Below are 22,497 nucleotides of genomic sequence, written 5' to 3' on the forward strand. Positions count from 1 at the left end.
TTTCAATCAGAAATTTTTTTTAGTGCATATACAGAGAATGCAAAAAGTATTCGTATCAGGAAATATGTTTCAAAAAATCTTATTTTGAAAAAGAAAATAATTAACAATTTATAAACAAAGAATAAAATAGATTATAATTTCTTAAAATTATTTTAATTAAAAAAATAATTCAAATATATTATCTTATAAAAAATATATTTGAATTATTAATGTGTAATATGTTATAATATGTATAAAATAAACGAAAATATAAATATTGTATTATATGTGTGAACGCACAAAAAATATTCGCATAGTCGAGAAATTTACTTCTAAAATAATAAACAGGTTTATTTTCGCGAAGCTATTTTGTTTATATTAGGACAGAATGTATTTTTCGAAATAAGACTTTTTTTAAATAAAAATATTCCCTATAAGAATATTTTTTGTATTCAGATCAAACATTTTAGATGAATTTAAATATATAATTATTTTAGTTTTCAATTTTTTTTTCTAGATCTCAGGTTAATACTGTCATCAGAAATAATCTTGGAATTTATAACACACGATGTATTATACAAATACTCTCTGGCGATATCTTGTCGGTATCAATACGAACACAAAGCATTGATATTTTACCTTGACGTAACGATCTCAACGAGAGCGACGTCCCGCTTGTATATTCTGCTGCACTCTGACGTTCAAATATTTAGGCAGCGAAATTTATGGAGAATCGCGCACATAATATAATTCGAGCCTCCTCCACGTCAGGAACATCGACCGTACAAAAGCGGAGTCGTCGAGAGAGGCGCTTTTAGGAGCGGTACTATATAATCTATATATCTTTGCCATTTTTCTTAGCCATGTTGCGTCACGTCGCATCTCGTCTCGTCTCTCGTCTTGTCTCGTCGCTTTAAATTCGCAACGCGGTTGCGTCACCCTCAAAAGAGTCAATGAAACTTTCCGACCCTCCTTCTCCGTCAGTTGTGAACTCGTGACTCTGAATTGATCGCTGAATGAACCGAACCTCCTCCTCCTATTGTTGAACGCGCTCCAGTCGAGCGTGCCACGGAGAGATAACGCATCGCTAACTTCGGGAAACGGGACTGGGAATTTTCAGGATTGACTAATATGCCCGCGCGCGCGCGCAAGAGAGAGAGAGAGAGAGACCCCGGGATGGAATTATCCACCCAGAAATCTTGCTTGAGAGCCAAGTTATTATCTTAATTAAAACGAAACAATTCCCTGGAATTATTTTCTTTAATTAATATTTTACCGCGCGGCCTCTGTATGCTTTACTCAGACTTTACTCTCGTTCGTGGCAAATTAGAACTTGAGGTCAGACTGCGTTGAGCGCTAATTGAATACCGAGAATGCGGGCCTCGAGTGCTACACGAAAGGAAAGAAGAGAGGAAACGTTTGCAAGCATCAACCGTAAGAGTCTCCTCTCAGCCAATCTGCCCGTCTATCCATCTATCTCTCTACTTATTACGTCCGTCTTGGCTTATTTACAGTTGATGCTTACAAGCATTTCTTTCTCTTTCTTTTTCACGCGCTACACGCTTCCGAATCCTTTTTTCGCGAAACGGCGCAAAGAGGTATATACGCGTCGCGTCGCGTCGGTGCGATCGTATTAGACTCGAAGTCTCGACGGAGACTCGCGAGAGGAAAAGAGAGACTACACTTCCGCGACACGATCGGTGTGTGGACCGGTTCTTCCCCCCTGGAAACGAATTGAACAACTCGTCCTTTTGCACGTAGTCCTGCCTGCGCACCTATCTATGCACGTACCACGAAGAAGAGACTCGCGGGAGCTTGATTCGCTGGAACGTGTCGCGTCGCCGAGTTGTGAAATTTCATTTGGCGTCGAGTTATCCTAATGCAACTTCTCCATCTACCTGTCTATCTATCTGCTTATTATGCGTGTCTCTTTTTTGCCATTTGCCTACTTAGACGTCTGTCTTGCTTAATGAAGTTATATGAAGAAAAAAATACAAAGTAGATTTGTTGATTTATTAACTCTTTTACATCTTCATTATATCGCGTACTATTATTAATAGTATAATTTTATTATTGCTTATACTTATTAACCTGAATAATATCAATTTCTGTCTGCTCTTATTGTTACAATATGATATTATTGTATTTTTCTATTTGCCTATTTGACGCTTGTTTTTTTTTAATGAAGGTTTAATAAAAAAAAGAACGGAGATTGTTGACATTAACTTTTTATCTTTGTTATATATTACGTTTTATTATTAATAGCGCGTAATTTTATTATTATTTACTTATTGACCTAAATATCAATTTCATTCTCAATATCAGTTTCTGTTAGCTTATTATTATTGTATCTTTCCATTTGCCTACCTGATGTTTCTCTTTAATGAAGATATATTTAATGAAATAAAGAAAACAAAGATTGAGATTAGCTTCTCTTTATTTTCATTATATCGCGTGTTATTATCAATAGCGTAATTTTATTATTGTTTACTTAACCGGAGGATAATATCATTTTTATTATCTTTCAATATCAATTTCTATCTACTTATTATATTATTATTACATTTTATCATTTGTCTACTTATGATCTCTGCTTTACTTAATAAAGATATAATAGAGAGAGAATAAAAACACAAAGCAAATTGTTGACACTACACGAAAAAGGAATGATTATATAATAAGGCGATCAAGCATGATGCTGGCGCTGCAAAAAGTTTTAATACTCTAGCAGCTAGTTTGAACGTTCTAGCATAATAATTTTCGGCAAAATTATTTTCATATTTGTTACCTAGTTAAATTATCACATGCAACAAAATTGTTCTTTTTCATTATATGGGTATTTTCGTTACGTGGGCTTGTAATAACGTTTAAATAACATAGTTTCATTATTGTTCACTTGTTATGAATATAATATCAATTTCATTACCAATATTAATTTCCTTATCAAACATTTCCTTTTTCATTTTCTCCGTTGCCGCAGCATCGCGTGTTTGCGCGTTCAGGAATTTTCATTCATCCCTTCCGCAATTTCGAAGCCTTTCTTCCTCATAACGGAAAGCTCGGACGCCACCCTACAACACATGTCGTGTGTTGTACCGCCAGAAGTACACAACACACAACGCGACGCACACACAATCCTTTTAGTGTGACCCTACGCTACGCTCCGCTGCCAATATCGACTTATTTGAAACATGATAACTCCAACGGCCATATAACTGTATACCACTTTTATATACATCGTCGACCGAGGCAGCGGAGAGAAAAATAGAATATGACCTTTTAAAAAAAAGTTACATTTTATAGAACTGCTGATTAAAAAATCGTTAATATACCTACCAATTTTATAAGTATATACATGTATGTATATATATCTAACAAAACGTTTTCGATGAATATGGAAATACTTATTATACAGAACTCGTTTTATACGGAAACTTTCATTATCTGAGGATACTACAACGGCCTATTAATTAATTAGTTGCGTTTTGTATTTCGCGACTTATTATACTTTTATTGCTGAGCGAGGCTTTAATTACTCTTTACCTACAATTATTGCGGCTAACACGCTTTCAACCGAGGTGTACAATGTATTGTAGTATCCAAACTGCATGTCCCTATATTTGCGCAACAAAGTCACGCAGTCGCTCGCTTTCTGGCTTGTGATCGAGTGATCGTCGTTGGTGAACGGAAGGCGCCGTGAGAGGTGCCTTCTCTCGCCCTCACGATGATGCAGGAGAGCCAGCCGATCGTGTGTCAAGTGCAGCGTCGCGTGACCGTCGGAAATAGGAAGGCTGAATTACGGCCGGGGCGCAATTGAAAATTAATTGGGGCCTCGTTTTCCCGACCTTTTTGACGAAGACCCACCGAGGTTTAATCCGCAATTCGACGCAACGACAAGAACATATTATGCAGTTAACTGCATAATGCAACAACGCACTTGATACACGCCTTCACGAGACAAGGTACACGTGGCTTCCCGAAGCGTGCAGTTTAGGTATTATTCTGATAAACTACTTTGTATTGCGTATACATTTATACGCGTGTATTATACATATATGATATAATCACTGAGAAAGAAAGGAAATTAAATATCTTGTGTACGAAAAACATGCGCATACATTCTTCAAATATGTTTTTTTAATTTTGTTTACTTCGAGAGAGAAAGGTTGAAAGTTAATGAGACTCTTTTATTCTCTTCGTTTGCCAGTTTCTCTATTCCGATGCAGAAAAATAAAAAAGCCACGGCTCCTGGATTAAACCTAGTCGGTCGGTTGCTTGAAGTAAATCGAGTGAATTCAACGGGGAGTAAATAAATGTAGAGCCTTAGATTAAATCGAGTGAATTAATCGCGAAACAGAGAACGACGCAATGTACTTTACAATTGGGAATAATTGTCCCTTGTTTTGCGTGATTTTTTCCACCGGCCAAGTTACGCGAACCTATGCAGGGATCCGTTACTAAAGAAAACAGCCGGAGAGCGATAACTCCGGGTAAAAAGTTAATTTCTTGCAAGTAATAACTCTAGAATATTTCCAACAATATACCTTAAAGCCTCGTTAGATCTGAACATCTCGGAAGTACTACGAAAGAAAACATTTTTCTCTCCAATTATGTCGCACCGCGGAAACGGATTTTTTTTTTTTTCCCCGTCGAACGATACGTCCGGGGTCGCTTCTCGATAAATATGCCGCGTGCGTGTGGTCGAGAAGCGAGGAGAAAAAAAGAAAAATAGAAAAAAAGTCTCGGAACGGAAATCCGCGCGTTCCATGATATCCGGTCGCTTGGTGTCGAGGGTTGCCCGAGCACCGTCGTACGCCGTTAAATGTTGCATGATATTTCAATTTTATGCGCCGCGCGAATGCGTCGCTCATACAGAAGGTATACCGTAAAACATATTACATAAATTTTTGCACCGGAGAAGCATACTTTTTCAAGTTATTTATAGCCGCTTTTCAGATTTCGGTGGACAAATAAATGGGAACGCGTACTCTTGCAGCGAAATTATGATTTAGTGGGTGGAGCAAAAATATTAAGAATAAACAACCGAGAGATATTGTGAGAAAAAGAAAATCTCTAGTAGCGAGGTTTTTACTAAACGATAATTCTTCGCCAACTTTATAGATAGATAATTCTTATTTCTTAATATAAGGAATATACCCCATCCTCTATATAACTGGGGTAGTAATATTTTTCGCAATAAGCTCTTTTATATTTATTATATATTTTAAGACGCTTAGCTAATGCGAAGCGCAATCAAAAACTGAAGATGAGATAGTAATATTACAAATTGAATCGTTCCTTTTATAATAATTTATAAAAGGAACGATTCAATTTGTAATATTACTATCTCATCTTCAGTTTTTGATTGCGCTTCAAGTTCGATGGTAAGCAAAGGGCGCATAATTGATAAGAGATATATTTATGATTTATATATTACACAGATATTAGGCTTTAAGATCTAGCCTTGACTGTGTCTTTTTTCTTATTTGATTTATCCAGCGGTTTAAATTAAATCGTTATTATTTTCTAAATTCCGACTGAGGTAATATTTTTCTCAATAAGTTCTTTACAGATTTAAAATGTAACACTGTTAAATAAGATTTTGTTAATTTTAACTTTCATCTACATCAAAATGAAAATCAATTCATTAGTTTCAAAATGTAATTATAGAGTTTCAAAATAAACATCTGTATTAACTTATATATTTAGGTAATAAATTAAATTTTCTTGAGTTAGTAGATAATAAAATACATTTCTTGAGTTAAATTGTTTAGCTTTTTTGACTTGATCAAATTAACGAATAGGGGCAAACGACTTATTATAGATATGATTAAAAGTAACTCAAATTGTGAATATAATTTGCCATTATCAATTTAACAATGATATTAAGTTGACAATCAAATTTAATTTGTGATTATTATTGTTTCAGTTCAATTGCGTGTTGCAAGTCTGAAAAGTAATCGGCGCGCAGTCATATACCTGAGATAGATGCATTTAAAATACATTTATTATTTCAACATCTAACCTCGACCGTATTGGCGCTTCTCTTATTTAATTGATCTTATTATTTTATTGTAGTAAAAATTTAAACAATCAATTTATCGTAACTAGATAAACAATTTTCGTTAGCAACTTTCTTAGCGTATTGTCACATTTTAAGATAAATCACGTACGTTACTTGGCGTTACGTGGATATATTATATGTTACGCCGCATTTTAAGAGCGCGATCGAGTTATAACTTGTTTACGTATGTGTCGTTCACCATACACTATTCATTCCCGTCATCGGGAGATCGGCTTCTATTCATTTTATCGATCTAACAGCAGCTTCCACCGTTGACTTTAATACTTCTATTTTTTCTTGTAAAGCATGGAAACGGGGCCGTCGCGAGACGCGCGCGCCAACGACAAATTATTTCCCGGTGAAACGCGACGACATTTCCAATCCGCAATTCGAATGCCGGAATAAAGTTTGCATGATGTCACGGAAGCGAATTTCGCCTTTTATAAAGGGTTTTATTATATTGAAGAGAAAGATTCCGTATCTGTGTCGATGGTACATCTACATTTAAGATTTCACTACGGAAACCAATTGACTCGTTTCTAGACCGTCGACTTAAAAAACCGATTTTTGAAACTATTATTGTAAACGAAACTTCGAGCCATAGTATCAGAACAAAGCGAATATTACGCAGTTTTAGTAAAAAAAAAAGGAGGCAATGAGTTTCCTCTAATAATTACTATTCATTAATAAAAGATATTCAAGGCTTCGCTTGATCGGAATCTCAAGGTCTATCGATTTTAGCTCTCTAAATATTACACACTTTTCTTGTTGAATTATTAAAAATAATAAACGCTTAATTTTATATGCCACTACATTTGCGGAGAATAAATATAGTGCACGTAAGATCATTTTAAACATGAATTATAAGTTAGCTGTAACGTGTCTTTATCACGAGAACTGTTATATTGTACACAGAAAAGCAAATTCAACGTTTATGTTCTTTTCTTCCGTAAACTCCTAAGAGGATGCTCTTTTATTATTCAGCTTACGTGTGGAAGAAAGCACCCGTTTATCATGAAATATTCAGCATTAACGCCAACAGTAAGATGCTAAATTGATATATCGACGTCCAGAAATCCCTTTTGGATCTGCTTGAAATTCTTTCCAATATTAACTCGTTAAAATAGCAATCGCATGCTTCGAAACACACGTGATCCGATTGAGATCGATACCGCCTCCTCCCACAACTTTTACGAAATTATTTACTAAAATTAACCTGCAGGCATAACGCGCATCGATTGTTCTCACGGATGAAAGTGTCGGGGTCGAGACGTGGCAGCTGAAGTATTTCCGGTCAGATGCGACCGGCAGCCTTGAACATAATATGTGGTTTCTGAAAACTGCGGCGCGTACCTTCTGGCCTCACTCCGTAAAAATGCCGTCAACGAGCGGGAGTGCGTGCCAAGGAATCAACGAGAAACAATATTATCGTAAAATGAGATAAGGTAGACCGAGGCGAATAGAATCACAGGACGAATCGAATCAATATAAATTTTGAGATAATTCGTCGATGTTTGTGATTAATTTTATTACTTTTTTGTTTCATTGATTGACGACACATATTGATTAACTATCTCAAATATATATTGATCCAATTCGTCCTGTGATTCTATTCGCCTCGGTCTACCCTAACTTTTGCCCAGTCGAGATAACTGTCTCTTTGTATTCTATATCTCTTAACGACGATATCGTTACATGTGCAAGTTTTGTACATAAGAAAAGAAGTTGTTGTTAATAGCTACAGAACAGAAATCGTTGGTTCAAATTTAAAAAAATGTCTAGATAGCACACATGCCAAAATCAAGATCTAAAAAATTTTTTTGTATTGTTTTGTACATCAAGAACTCTAGATATTCACAAAATGAAGCTATTAAATCGCTATTCGATCTTGAATTTCAATAAAAAGTTAGCACCCTATTTTTAAAGTTTAATTAAAAATTTGTTATTGTGCAAAATTCTTATAATAAACTGTAAGAAACTCTTCAAAAGGAAGCGGGGAACTTTAACCAGAAATATGGATAAATTTTAATGTTAAGGTGCTTACAAACTTAAATCTTAAAATATCTTTAGGACATTTTAAAAAAATGCTTTATGTGTCGCGATATTGATATGCGTCTGGCCATTATCAAAATTTGGGCCAAAGTTACCTCCATTTTGGAATAGATATTTTACGCAAAAGTACATGCACCAGTTATACATGACATGATAAACTGCTAACGCGCAGTGTTAGCGACGTTGGTAATATTTTCTATCTAATGGTATCTCCCGTACCGCAACGTTCGGCTGATAGAGTATCGATGGCGGGAGCTACGGCAGCGCTCAAGCGTCTGGTGAAGTAAACCCACACAATCAGATTTCCCACTTGAGTATCTATTTGTCCATTCAGACTCAATTCTTAAATACGTACGTGGCTTAGAGTTACGATAACGCGGGCCATTCGTCTCTCGCGCAGACTCACGAAATTTTACTCTTTCATTAACGGACCTCATCTACCCACACGCATCTGCGTTTCTCTCAATGTTTTCTCTGAATCATTTGATCTCCTGGTTTTCGACATCAGAAGAGAGAACTCAATATCCCACGGGCGGGTGGTCCGCATTAGGACAGGACATTCTTAATGTACAAAAAAATGAACCAGTCGAAGTGCTTCATTTCTCTCTCTTTTCCATGAAATCAAAGATTGGTTAATTTATTTATATTTATTATGCAAAAATGTGGCGACCTTTAAGATCAACTCGTTCGGTGGCGGCGCATTTCACGCGATCCTGACCTCGAGCGCGGTTTTTTTAACAGCGTGATATCGGCGACATTACGACCGCAAGGGATTTTATCGCGCTAAGCGGGATTCCAGAAACAGCCAGAAAGCATTATCGATCGATCGCCCGCCCGCTGAGTGTAACGACGAACGGGGGAACCGTAACGAGCTGCCGCGCCGCATCGGTGGCGGTCGTGGCGGATTTTTTCCCTGGCAGTCGACGACGATGACTCAGAGCGCTCACCATTCGTATTGTCTCGAGGGACGATAACACCGATATTACACCAAGGATGTTAGAAAAAGGAATCACGGGAAGGGCCGACCGGTATCTCTCCACCCAGGGCCGCTCACGTACTTCGTGAAAGTGGAGTACATGGAAGCTTTTGTTATTTTCCCCTGCGGAGCAGACTCGCATCAACGAGTCCATGTTGTGATTTTGTTATTTATTGTCCATGTAGTCTTTACGGAGTGTATTGGTGGAAAGAAAATTGATATAATCTTTTCCAATCGTTGAAAATATCTCGGCTTATAAATTCGAAACGTTCTGTAACCCGTTACAGTGTCATTCTCAATACACAGGATGTTCTAGTTTTATTTACAGGCGTATATCTCGAAAAATATGGAAGATAACGGAAAACAATTTTAAGTGACTGTGGAACGGTTTCGAGAGAGATGTATTTTGGTCATGTTATTTTTTTTTTCTCTAGGTGAAGACGTAAAAAAATATGCAGATTACCTTCATTTCTATTTAAAAAAAGAAGTAACCTTCGTACATTTTTTACGTTTTCAAAGAAAACAATGTGATCAAAATACATTCTCTTCGAAATCGTTCTACTTTCATCTAAAACATTTTTTTTACATTTTTTTAGATATTTACCTGGGTAAATTAAAATAGGATACGCTGTGTACACACACTCAGAGAAAAATATTTAAATAATTTTATAGTAAGATAATTAAAGTTAGAAGCTCTATATTTTTATGCCAGGTCTACAATGAGCCTGTAGTCAGTAATCTTAATCTTAATCGGTGAAGTTGGTCAATCATCGTTAGTCGTATAAGTTGGTTATTAGTCAACTTCACCGATAAGATTTAGGACTATCAACTACGGACTCATTGTAGATCCGGCATTATATTATAGTTGAAATGTTAGAATGTTAGAAATAATAAAATGTCAAACTAATGTAATCATCAATAAAAATAATGTAATTACTAATAATAATGTAATTACTAATGTAGTCATTTTTATAAAAAAATGTAGGTGACACCGAAAGGAGTATAAAGTATGGTTAAATTATGACAATTGCAATAATTCTTTTCTCTTACAAAGAGAGAATCAGAAATGAAAACGCGCTTTCGAAAATTCGGCTTGTTACAAAAGATACTTCTTTGTGCTTATATAATATTAAGGATTTCAAAAAACTAATTATAACCTCCATTGGGGTATGTTAAGTTAGCACCCCAACTATAGTACTCATCAGGAGTTCTGATTAGAGTTCCCACTTCCTTTTGACGAAACGAAGAGTTCCCTATAGTTAATAACAAGAGTTCCGCTCAATAAACATTTTTTTTACATTTTTTAAAAATGGGGTGCTAACTTTTTATCGAATTTCGAGGTGGAATAGTTCTGAGCGGCTTAATAGCTTCAATTTGCGATTGCCTAGAGTTCCTGATATAAAATCATAGAGAACTCTTCGTATCGTCAAAAAGAAGCAGAAATTATCATCAGAACTATTGTATCTAAAAATTAATTTTGCAAAAATTTTTAATTTTTTTTTTAATATTCTAAAATTTTTTTTACATATCGCAAATTTTAAAAGTGCGTTTCCATTTCTGATCCTTCCCTTGTTATGATATATATATATATATTTTTTTTTTCATTTATTTAATGGAAAATTACTTATCCACTATATAAATGAATACAAGATTTTCTTATTTCTTTATCGTGTTATCTTCGTTCTGTCATAAGCGTAGGTCAAGTATATTATCGTTCTCTCAGCGTGCTTGAGATAACAATTGCTCGGCTCATTAAACGGTCGAATATTCCGTATGAGTATCCCTGTGCGTTCTCCTGCGTTATCATCCGCACAAAGAGTCGAGATTTTTATCGGTCTTATTATAATGAACTACCCTCGCGTCGGTGGTGGATCCGACGTGTGAAATTTTTCCGAGATATTGATTCGCGCGATCGATGGGCAAACAAGAATCCAGGTCATTCGGAAGAAAATAATGACGTAACGCAACTGTCTGATATTTCTCCGTTGGTGCTTGGTGTGCTTGAAAAACTGTCACGATCGGCCTGTCATAATATTGTCGCACGCCTCATAGCGGTTTTCGCCAAGATAATCAAGATTTAATACCGGGAGTACATTGTCGTAACAGCCGCAAATGTTTAACGGAAGAACTTAGCAGTGATACCGTCAGCTCTACCATATATGTGTATAAATGAACTGGCGAATCCTCCTCTTTTTTTTTTCTCGTTAAGCAAATAAAATTTTTAATTAAATTCTCTTTTCTGCGCAATGTGTTTTTGAACGAAAGACTGCGCTGTTAAGTGATAACTACGGAATACAATATACATTCGTGTAATACTATACAACAGAAAACTGAAAGCTTGTTGCAATCGCGATCAAGATTCAAAGCTGCTTTTCATTAGGCAAATGGACATACTACGACTCGCGTTACTATTTCAAATAATTTCTTAATGTGTAAGAAGCTTTTAACATCTAATTACGTAAATATTCATCGCGCAAATGCAATAGTATAATTGTAGGGAGATAAAGAAGGCCGCTTAATCGCGAGTGCTCAAGCAGAGATAAAGATGATAAAGCCAATCTCATCGGCGCGACCACACAGCTTTTACGGTAATTACAGAAGCGTGATGGGAGATCTTTTGCTGGTGATGTTTACTTTCTTGCGGGATTATGCGCAAGAAAGGCTGATGTTAATATCTTATGATGATAATAAACGCAACGTATCACGCCATGATGCATGAGGTAACGTAACTTTCCGCCTGAAATTGAGCGAGAAAATGGTCTTCACGGTCAACGTACGCTTTCCAATATGTCGAAAGTGGAACACGCTAGAAAATCTATTTTTGAGTGTCCATGATTCACACTTATATCAGATGAGAACGAGAAAGCGAGAGAGAGACAGAGAGAAATTACTGTATTACCGCGTTAAATTATTTCAAGAAGATTAATTAATTAACTACGGGAGAAACTTACTGGCAAGTATAAAAGTATATTCTTAATGTACTAAAAATTAATCTAAAATGATTAGCAGAGAATGCCTCATTTCATATTTTACTTTATTCTTAAAGGCTTTACGTTCAACTATACTTTATTAGGGATTCATTAGTCACGCCGTGAGTCAAACGGGTGCTATAGATGAATAATCACAGTTCACATATTTTCTATTGATATGTCGTAAAAGTTGAGCGACTTATAAACTAGGGACTTAACTTTCGACCGTTAGTCAGATGACCTTACAATACAGTTTGCGTCTTGAATAACTTCTATACGTCTTACCCGTATAATAGATCAGAAATATCCCCGCAAACTTTCAAAGAATTTCCACCGCTTTGTGGCTAGAAGAACATTCCACAAAAATACTCCCTGAATGCGACGCCGAGGGCAAGCGAATCCAGTCTTTTCGTATCACTTCTATTACATTAATTAGAAATCAAAGGCGACGTAGCGGTACCTTACTGCGAACGTATATATCTCAATTAGCGATAATTACCTTGTCGCCAAGTGCATGAGGGTAATAAGAATGCGAATTGACGATTTGTGTGCGTGTACTTACTCGAACGTGAAGTGGACAATTTTGACAAAGGCTGGGGGTTCGCCAACGGCGCCTAACACAATCGATAAAACAAATCGACGCGTGAACAACGGTGCTCATGGCGGCGTGACACGACGCTTGTGATTACGGATATATCAAAGGCGCAACGTGCTTTGATTGAAGGCTGCATATATGCGCCTCCGTGTGTATATTTTTTCGCCGCACTATCGGCCACCTCAACCGCACCGTTAAACCTCACTCTCCTGTTTGATCGATCGATCCAACGACGATTCGTTTTTTTCATAAGTGTCGCGGTAATGGTCGAGTTTTTAAACCCTAAAGGCTACGATACACAAAAAACTTAAACAGTAAAATTGTAAGCAATGAGTAGTGAATCAGCTAATCACAGTAGAGATCATAAGACAATAATATAAGCTGTAACAAATACAAAATGTTGATTTGCTTACTGTTTATGCTTTTTATTGCTTAAATTTTTGTATGATCCATAACTTTAATAGATGATTATAACATTTTACGCATGTATATAATTATCTTGAAAATCTTGATTTGTGGAAAAGAATTTGCCTAGAAATGTTAAAGTTTATTATTTTTACATTCCTCTGTCTCATAGGAATATAAATAACGTAAATTTAACTCTACATATATTATTATTAAAAAATAACTATAAAAATAAAATTTATTTGGGTTATTTTGAGCACCTCATTTACCTGTGTAAAGGGCCATATAAAAAAACGTAAGACGATAAATTGTAAGCGATAAGCGAATTAGCCAACCACAATAAGAACATAAGACAACAATATAAGTACGTCTGTGAAACTGGCCCCTCATTGTCAAAATTTTGAAAAAATAAGCAGAGTTCTGGTTGCCCCCCGAAGAGTTCTAGAGTTCTCTATCAAATTTAGGAAGAGTTCTATTGATTAAAGCAGCGAAAACACTATTTGAAATTACGGGGGGGCCAACTTCACGATTCTGCAACTTTGAAGAGCTATAACTTCTAAACCGTTTATTTTAGCACGTTGGTCTATAGAGGACAATCGATAGAACTCTTTGGGAGGCTATCAGAACTCTCAAGAAAACACCGAATTTCCAAAATTTTTTTCCAAAAAAATTTGTTCCGAAAAAAAATTTTTTTTGTAAAGAAATTCGGCAATCTGATACGAGTTCTAGTAGCCCCCCGAAGAGTTCTAACGATTATCCTTAACAACCAATGCTCTAAAATCAATATTTAGAAAGATATAGTACTTTAAAGTTACAGATTATTAATCACAGTAAACAACGCAAAATTATTGCCTTATATTTTCTATTGTGATTGAGTAATTGGCTTACTGCTTGTATCTTATTGTCTTATGTTTTTCTATATGCTTCTAGCATAAAATCAATGGCAAATCAATAACTTTTTATTTACTACTATTTATGTTATTGCCTTATGTTCCTGATTATGATTGACCGATTCGCTTATACTGTTTATGTATCACAATGAAGCAAGAAAAATTATGCATCGTCGTCTTTCATATCTATGATGACAGAAAAGTTTTGCAAAAATGTCGAAGAATTTCTTGCATAATTTCCTGCACCGGATTTTATAATTTACTCAGTTTTTCTTTTATATATTTGCTTATTAATTGTTACACCTCGATGATTACCGGTATATAATGAAAGAATCTCTCTTTGTAATTGTATAATGCATGCGGCATACGGCATTTAATTAGATTATTCCCGCGCATTACATTTCCTGAAATGTTTATTATCGGATAATCTTAACGAGATATCAAATTAATTATCATCTTATATGATAGCTTAATGCTGAACCACTCGTTATTATTTAATTGGTTTATCATATCACGCTCTATTGCTCGTTGTATGCAAATATCACTCGATTATGTATTCATACATATTTCACAAAGTAGTTTGTCGCCTACTCGATGATGGAACATGGCCAATTTTACTATATATGTGGCAATAATCTTGTTAGAGATAAAACTTAACGAAAAGAAACTTTGAGTTAAAAATTGTTTTTTAACTCAAAAAGTTAGTTAACTCAAAATTCAGTTTTTATCCCTGAAAGTTTTTTTTACTTACATTTTGTTAGAGATATATCTATATTTTCTTGAACACATTTGACGCCACATTATTGTGAATTCAATTTTTGCATTTATTCGAAAGATTTCTGTTTATAGCTATAATAAACGATGAAAATGCAATAATGCCGATTTCTATCAATGCGAATTAACTTTATTCTCAGTTTAATTTACTTGTTATTTTTTTAATTTTTAAAACTAGAGGAACATGAAAAGTAAATTAAATCGAGATTAAAATTAATCTACATTGATAGAATCTGACATAAGTGGTGGTAGCGACAAATATACCACAAGATTCAGTTTCGAAGAGATATTATCAATTCGTTTTTTAAGCACCGCAAAGATGTTTCCGTTTTAATATTTAGAGCCTTTAAATAACACTGAAATAATATCATAGATATTAAATTATTTTAATAATAAATATCAAGAAAAATAAGAGAATTAATATCTTTTTTTAATTAAAAAAAACAGTTTTTAATATAAAAAATCAATTTTTTTGCTTAATTTTTTAATTCAAAGTAAAAAATCTGTTTTTTTTATCTTTAATCTTCTTACAAAAAAGTTGATATAGTCAAGAAAACGCGGATAAATGTTCGTGGAAAATGACGCGGTAAAGGATTTTCCCCAAGCCTACATCGCGCGAATAAGTGGCATGTATAGGCACCACCTGTTACCTCGGAAGCGAAACCGGCGCGCGTTCCAATTAGGGGAATGAGCCTCCTCCTTTTATCGCCGTTCTCGCGCGCGGCGCGGAACGAAGCGGGGGAAACCGCGAATAAACATTCTCCCCCTCATATCTCATTTCACGGGGCACGATAAAGCGTCTCGACGCGACGCCGGATAGCCTCTGCGAGCTCGTCCCTTTCGCAAAGGCGAAGCGCTTCCTCTTGTGCGGTTATCTGAGAAGAAAAAGAAGTCACCGCAACCGCGGAGATCGTAAATTAAAACGCTGAAGGTGCCTATACAGTTGCCCTTTTCATTTCCTGCCTCTGTAGTGCCTATTGATCTCGACCTATTTGCTTCAAAGAGAAAATTATTGAAAAAGACTTTCTCGATGAAGTTCAAAAATAAAACGCGGATCAATCGTTCCGTGAGAAAGACTAATGCAATTTCTTTGGAAATTACTGAAACGCGAAGAAAAGAATAAAATTGAGAACATCGACGTATTTAAAAATTACCACACACAATATGAGAAAGAAGTGCTTGCTATTTATGTTTACAATTGCATGGGAAAATAATTATTAAGGCAGAAGCTCCATTTTTATAATTATTACTGCTATAATATTAGTAGTAATAATATTTATAGTTCTATATATATACCAAAAGTGGATCTCACAATTATAATTATTTTACCTTGCAATTATAGATACAAATACCGAGCACATTTCTCTCAGCTGTAGACGAAAATGATATTCGATAATAATTTATACAAATTGTAAAAATTACGTTCGAGATTTCGTAATTTTATGTAAATCACATAATTTTTAAGAACTGAAGAAAACACTGGTTATTATTAATTAGGTATACGTATAATGTAAACTTGTTATTAACTATATGTATAATATTAAAATTCTAAAAATGAGCTGTTTACTTCGTAGAGTTAATTCTCAATAAATATTCGCAACCATTTACAAATTCAGTGAGAGAGGTCGCGTTCCCTACGAATATCTTGCATTGCTGCAGCTGCATATATGCAGGGGTGAATATATTATTTCGCGTAATGGTATGCATGATAAACATGCTGTGAGACAAAAAATTTTCTAGCGGAAGATATTTTTGGAAATTAAATTACGAAGTCATTAAAAGAGCAATAACAGAGAGTTTGCAAATTAGATTTTTGACAATTTTATTTATTTTTTTTTTTTCCGAAATATTTCGTGTATATTAAGTATTAAAAAGACTCATATAATTGAAAAAAATGATGCAGATCCATCGACTTTTGTTTTTTATATTTAATCGTTTGAACTCTGTCTAGATTTCTTTGTGGTAAAGCCCGAAGCTCCATTAGCCACATTGGAATTCTAAAAATGGGCTGTTGACGTCATAGAGGAAAAATTGATTTTAGGGTATCTGGATGACGAGCACTTCCGTCAAAAGTGCACTTTACGAAAACTTCCGGCCAGCCGGTCGGTCGCCCCTTGAAATCGATCAACCCCGAATGTTTTGTAACGATGACGCACGTGAAGACTGCTTACGTGTCTGCCACGGGGTCAAGTGAAAACGTCGAAGTTTGGGGTCGCAGGATAAGCAGAGTCATTTTTCACTGAACTCACCGCTCGAACTTGTGCCAAATGCTGATTCACTCAGGGATATAATTGAAACTAATCAAACGTGTCACGTGTTTATTCTCAGAAATTTATTGTGAATTATGGCGATTAATTCTTTCCTAGGAGCGACATTTTTATACGATGTATTTTCTTGTAGACACAAGTCGAACACGAGTATCATTCCAAAGCGCGTTGGAAAGCGGACTTTCTATCGATACAGAAAAATATAGAGGTGTACACCGAATTATGCCTTCATGGTTGTGGCTCTTGATTAATTGCGAATTATTTTCTCCTGCTCATCATTTCGCGCAATAACCACGAAAGCAGGATGTACGAAGTGTCCTAGATAATTCTTTTCTGCTTTCTTTCAACCGGATTCTTCTCATTTATCTTAAGCCGGAAAATTTAATGGAGGATTTAATTATATACGGATAATATGTAATTGTAAGATAGATATTATCGGTAGATAGTGTAACGAGTCATTATCATGTATTATGAATGCAAATCATATATTTATACATGGAAAATTTTTTTAAAAATGATCTTATATGTAGAAAATAAACATTAACTAACTATTAATTTATGACCAATGAGTACATTCTATCGTAATAATAAAAAAGTTCTGCGAAAACATATTTATAATTTTAGAAACTAATTTCTCATTATACAAATACTTTTTGTTCATCCAAATAATACAATTTTCGCTTTTGCTTATTATAATATTAAAATAATGTATTTTAATTATTACACATTTTTTTAGATAAAATTATTTGAGAAACATACAGTCTATTTTATTTATTATTAATAAATTGCTATAATTAATGTTTACTACTTCTTAAAAATAAGAATGTCTTTTTTAAGAAGACATCTCTCTTGAGAGAAAATACTTTGCACTTAAGTACCGTATTATATCGCATTATTGGAGTGAGTGTTCTTGCGCTTTCTGTTCTAATATTGTAAATGTTGTAAAGAAACGCAAAAAAAATTTTAAAAACATTTCATAAATACCAAACAAGAAATTCATCATCTATCCTCGCTAGAAATTTGATCTCTATTTTATTAGCTAAATTCAATAAAAAATGAAAGAGACAACTTTTTCTATATACGTGGAGAAGTCAATATCGTTAATAAATGTGTCTATATCGATGCTTGGTATCTCGGTTTCTTGATCCATAAAGACAAGCTATTTTTGAACAAATTTCGCTGGAGGTTGTGTATCAGGTATTGATTGTCGGAAATTATAATTCATTGAAATCGCGCATCGCGACCGAACAGCCAAGTCTAAAGTGAGCCGAGCTGAATCCTGGACAATCTCCAACATGCTGTTTCTGTTCGCTACACGAAAGGGACGATGTTACCCGAAATATTAAAGTAGGCCAGAAGGCATGGATTATCGAATTGCACGACCGCGACGTTGCAATCAGTCTTACCCATCTCTTGCTAGTCGTCGTCCCAAGTATCGAGAAACGTAATAATACTGATAACTACTAGAAAGTCGTAAATTAAACAGGAAAATATACTGAGTAAATCATGAAATACAGCGCGAAAAATTAATTATCGTTTTTGTGTCGCAATGTAAATAAAGGCATGAATATTTTTGTATCGTATTTTTGTATGTACACTAAAACATAACTGTGTTTGTACATATAATTCTCACTGTATTGATGTTAATATTAACACCAATATTATGTAGATTTAATATCATGAATTTCAAATGTACACCATGATAGTGCTGATATAAACATCAATTTGAAATCCACACGATATTGGTGATAATATTAACACCAACCAACACAGTTAGAATTATATAGACACCGCATGGGTGTTAAATCTATACCGATATTTTTTTAGAGTGTATAGGTGGCCCTATATATAAGATCAATAATACTGTTAGTATTAGCAAATATTGACAATAATACTGACGATGTGTGGTTAATATTTAATATTGATGGATTGACGTAGAACATTGACGGTGATCTGGATTTTGATTCTCGAGCATCAGAATCGCTTTATTAGGATCTATGTCACAGTATGTCACAGTTCAACAGATAGGTAAGTTAAAAATACTAAAAATTGATGCACATACTGTCAGTATTACTGATTCAATATTACTGATCAGTATTAGGGTCAGTACGTAGGGTCACCTTAAAAAACTGACACTTTTCCGAAATTGAATTAGTAGATAATTTTTGTGTTGGTAACAGTACGCAGAAAGACATACATATATTGTTACAAAAAAATTAGATCGTTTAAATACATTAATTAAATATTATTGCACGGAATAAAGAAATAATATTTTATATGACAAGAAAACGTGTTGAAATCGCATTGCGAGATGGACGAGTTGCTTTTCACTTCGCTGCATTCGTGCGGTAGTTACCGAGGTACGTTGTGATTGAAATGGTATTACGTTCGGCAAACGTGAGGGAAAATTATCGGGCCATCATTACGACACGTTCGCTGCCAGGTGCGCCATAAACGATACTCATGCTTTACTTTACGTGGGCCACGTGCATCATTTACGAACTGGAAACAGATACATTCGAACGCGCGTGTATTCGAAGTACATCCCGTTTTGCCGTCACTGCTCTAGTGCCACTTGCGCTCAGAAATTATTAACGAACCTGTGCTTTATACGAACTTGATCGATTCTCACGAATGAATATGTTTCGCATGTATATAGTTACGACGGTACGTCGGGTTAGGATAAATAAAGTTGCTGCAGCAGTAATTCTATATAATTCTGTTTTATTATAAATATTTCAAATATTATAATAACTACACAAAAAGAATAACTTTGGTGAAATATATCTAAAAGGTTAGGTGGACATAGATCTAAAAATAAATCTGTTGGAGTTTCAAAATAATTATGTAGGAAACTAAAGTATGATAAGCAATACTTCAAAAAGTTTTAACATTATAACAATTAACTTGAGCGTCCTATGTAATTATTTTGATAGTTTAACAAAGTTATTTTCAGATCTGTATTTAGCTAAATGTCTAGATATTTCAGTTGAAAACCGTTCTTTCTGTAGATATTCCATATTTTGTAACAAATATTTTAGTTTTTCTTTTCTAGAATGAGTAGTTTTGTTTTTCAATAAATAAAATTTCCATTTGAATATTTTTCAAACTATCGCTCCAAAAATTTACACGAAAAGAACAATTTTGCTAAAATATCTCAAAATTTAGGTGAATACAAATTTAAAAATAATTTTATTGAACCATCAAAATAATTATGCAGGAAATTAAAGTGTGGTGAGTAATACTGCTAGAAAGTTATGAAATTTTAGCAACTAGTTTGATCGTTTTACATAATTATTTTTTGATAGTTCAACAGAATTATTTTCAGATCTGTATTTACCTAAATGTTTATATTCTTCAACAAAATCATTCTTTCCGTATTATAAACGTATCATTCAAAGTTGCATTGATTCAGTGTATTAATGAGCTCATTTCGCGTGTTGCAGGTGATAGATTTCGGTTCCAGTTGCTACGAGAATCAACGGGTATACACTTACATTCAGAGTCGTTTCTACCGCGCACCAGAAGTGATATTAGGCGCAAGATATGGAATGCCGATCGACATGTGGAGTCTCGGTTGCATCCTAGCGGAATTATTCACCGGTTTCCCACTATTACCAGGCGAAGACGAGGCAGACCAACTGGCGTGCATCATCGAAATGCTAGGCATGCCACCACAACGATTGCTGCAAAACTCGAAACGGTCGCGTCAGTTCATCAGCTCGAAGGGCTACCCGAAGTACTGCACCGCGACGGCAATGCCGGACGGTACGACAGTGCTAAGCGGGGGTCTCTCGAGACGAGGGAAGCTGCGCGGCCCGCCGGGCTCGCACGATCTCGAGCGCGCCCTGAAGGGTTGCGACGATGTGTTGTTCCTGGACTTTCTCAGGCGTTGCCTCGTGTGGGAACCGGAATGTCGAATGACACCGAACAAAGCATTAAGGCATCCGTGGCTGCGCCGTCGATTACCGAGGCCACCGGGCGACAAGAACGACACGCTACCGGCGGTGACATCGGCGCAACCCGCGACTACCGGCGGCGGTCCCACTCTGAGAACATCCGCATCCGGCAGCAGGAGTTCCAGTAAGACTAACAGTCTGCAGAGTAGCAATAACACCAGCGATGACATATCGACGAGTAAAACAACGGGTCAGCAGACAAGAGGAAACCGTTTAGTAGAGGACATGGTATCGGCTTATGCGGGTTATTCGTACAATACGTCCCAATTACACGGTGGTACTTGGGGCACAACGGGGGGGTTAAGCAGCGGCCACCAATCGCTGAACTCCATTAGCGGAACTGGCGGCGGTGGCGGTGGCGGTGGCGGCGGTGGCGGCGGCGGCGGCAGGAGCTCCTCTAGCAAGACTAACAGTTTGCAGGGCGGCAATAACACCAGCGACGACATCTCTGCGAATAAGACGGCAGGTCAGCAAAGGGGTAACCGTTTGGTCGAGGACGTGGTGTCCGCTTACACGGGTTACTCGTCGGCGTACGGCGCGTCCCAGCTGCACGGCAGTACTTGGGGTACGACGGGGGGACTGAGCAGCGGTCACCAGTCGCTCAATTCCGTCAGTAGTAGGAGTTCCAGCAAGACGAACAATCAGTTGCAGAGCGGTAACAATGCGTCGAGCGGCGATCTTTCCGCGAGCAAGACCGAACGTCAGCAGCAGAGAGAGCGCACAAGCGAGTTGCCGGTGACGATCTTCGATCCCTATCCACTCGGGTCTTACGGTTGTCTGTCCGAGTCTCAGTTGCATAGTAGTCATCGATCGAATCAGAGTAGCAGCCATCAGTCGCTCAATTCTGTCGACGGTGCGACGACCGGCAAGTCGCAGCGCGCTCGTCAGACGCATCAGACGCAGCAGCAACAGCAGCACAATAACAATGGCGCGTCGCACGATAATTACAGCTCTCACGGCTCCTCGAGTAGCTCCAGCCGGTTGGTACTCTCGTTTCAGCCGGGCATCCAGGAGATTCTCGAGGAGTTGAGACGATAGGCCAAGACGTGACGCCAGTCGTTCTTTTCTCCTTCCTTCGGCTCGCTCGCTCGCTCGATGCCGTTCTAGACACTGCTACTGACGAGCGTTTCGTCACAAAAACGGTCACGTGGATTCCTCATAGATGGAAAGGAATGCATAACGTAAAAATAAAGATGATCCGATCCCGGTCACCTAATAACGTGAAACTCGGCTGTGCCTCGCTGCCTGCCGTTCGGGCGACGTCCGAGCTGCTGCGCCGCCTCGACGTGGCATCGAGGAAGGTTACTTGCGGTCGAAAGGGTGGGTGACTGTCTTATCATCGATCTCGGATACCGCTGTGATTCACGCGTCGCGTTTCTACAGTCGCTGTGGCTAACTGCCGATGAGACTTGAATCGGTTATAATTTGGTGAAAAGAAACGAGATCTGTTTTCTATGAAATGCACCGCTTTCTAGATTGAAGGCAGAGCATTCATCTCTTAAAAAGCGAACGTTATCAATGAAATTGAAAACGTTCGAGAAAAATCGTACGAGTTCCAAAGAAAAGT

General features: G+C 36.5%; 1 protein-coding gene across 1 annotated transcript in view; it reads left to right on the top strand.

Moving 5' to 3' along the window:
- The window catches only part of LOC108778262 (dual specificity tyrosine-phosphorylation-regulated kinase 2), a 44,098-nt gene extending 22,130 nt beyond the window's left edge, over nucleotides 1-21,968 (top strand). The window contains exon 3 of the mRNA XM_018545393.1: nucleotides 20,418-21,968. Within this exon, the coding sequence (XP_018400895.1) occupies nucleotides 20,418-21,968 (1,551 nt within the window). The remainder of the gene's footprint in view (nucleotides 1-20,417) is intronic.
- The last annotated feature ends 529 nt before the right edge of the window (nucleotides 21,969-22,497 follow it).

Source organism: Cyphomyrmex costatus, unplaced genomic scaffold (genome assembly GCF_001594065.2).
Source record: "Cyphomyrmex costatus isolate MS0001 unplaced genomic scaffold, Ccosl1.0 scaffold5, whole genome shotgun sequence".
NCBI classification, from domain to species: domain Eukaryota; kingdom Metazoa; phylum Arthropoda; class Insecta; order Hymenoptera; family Formicidae; genus Cyphomyrmex; species Cyphomyrmex costatus.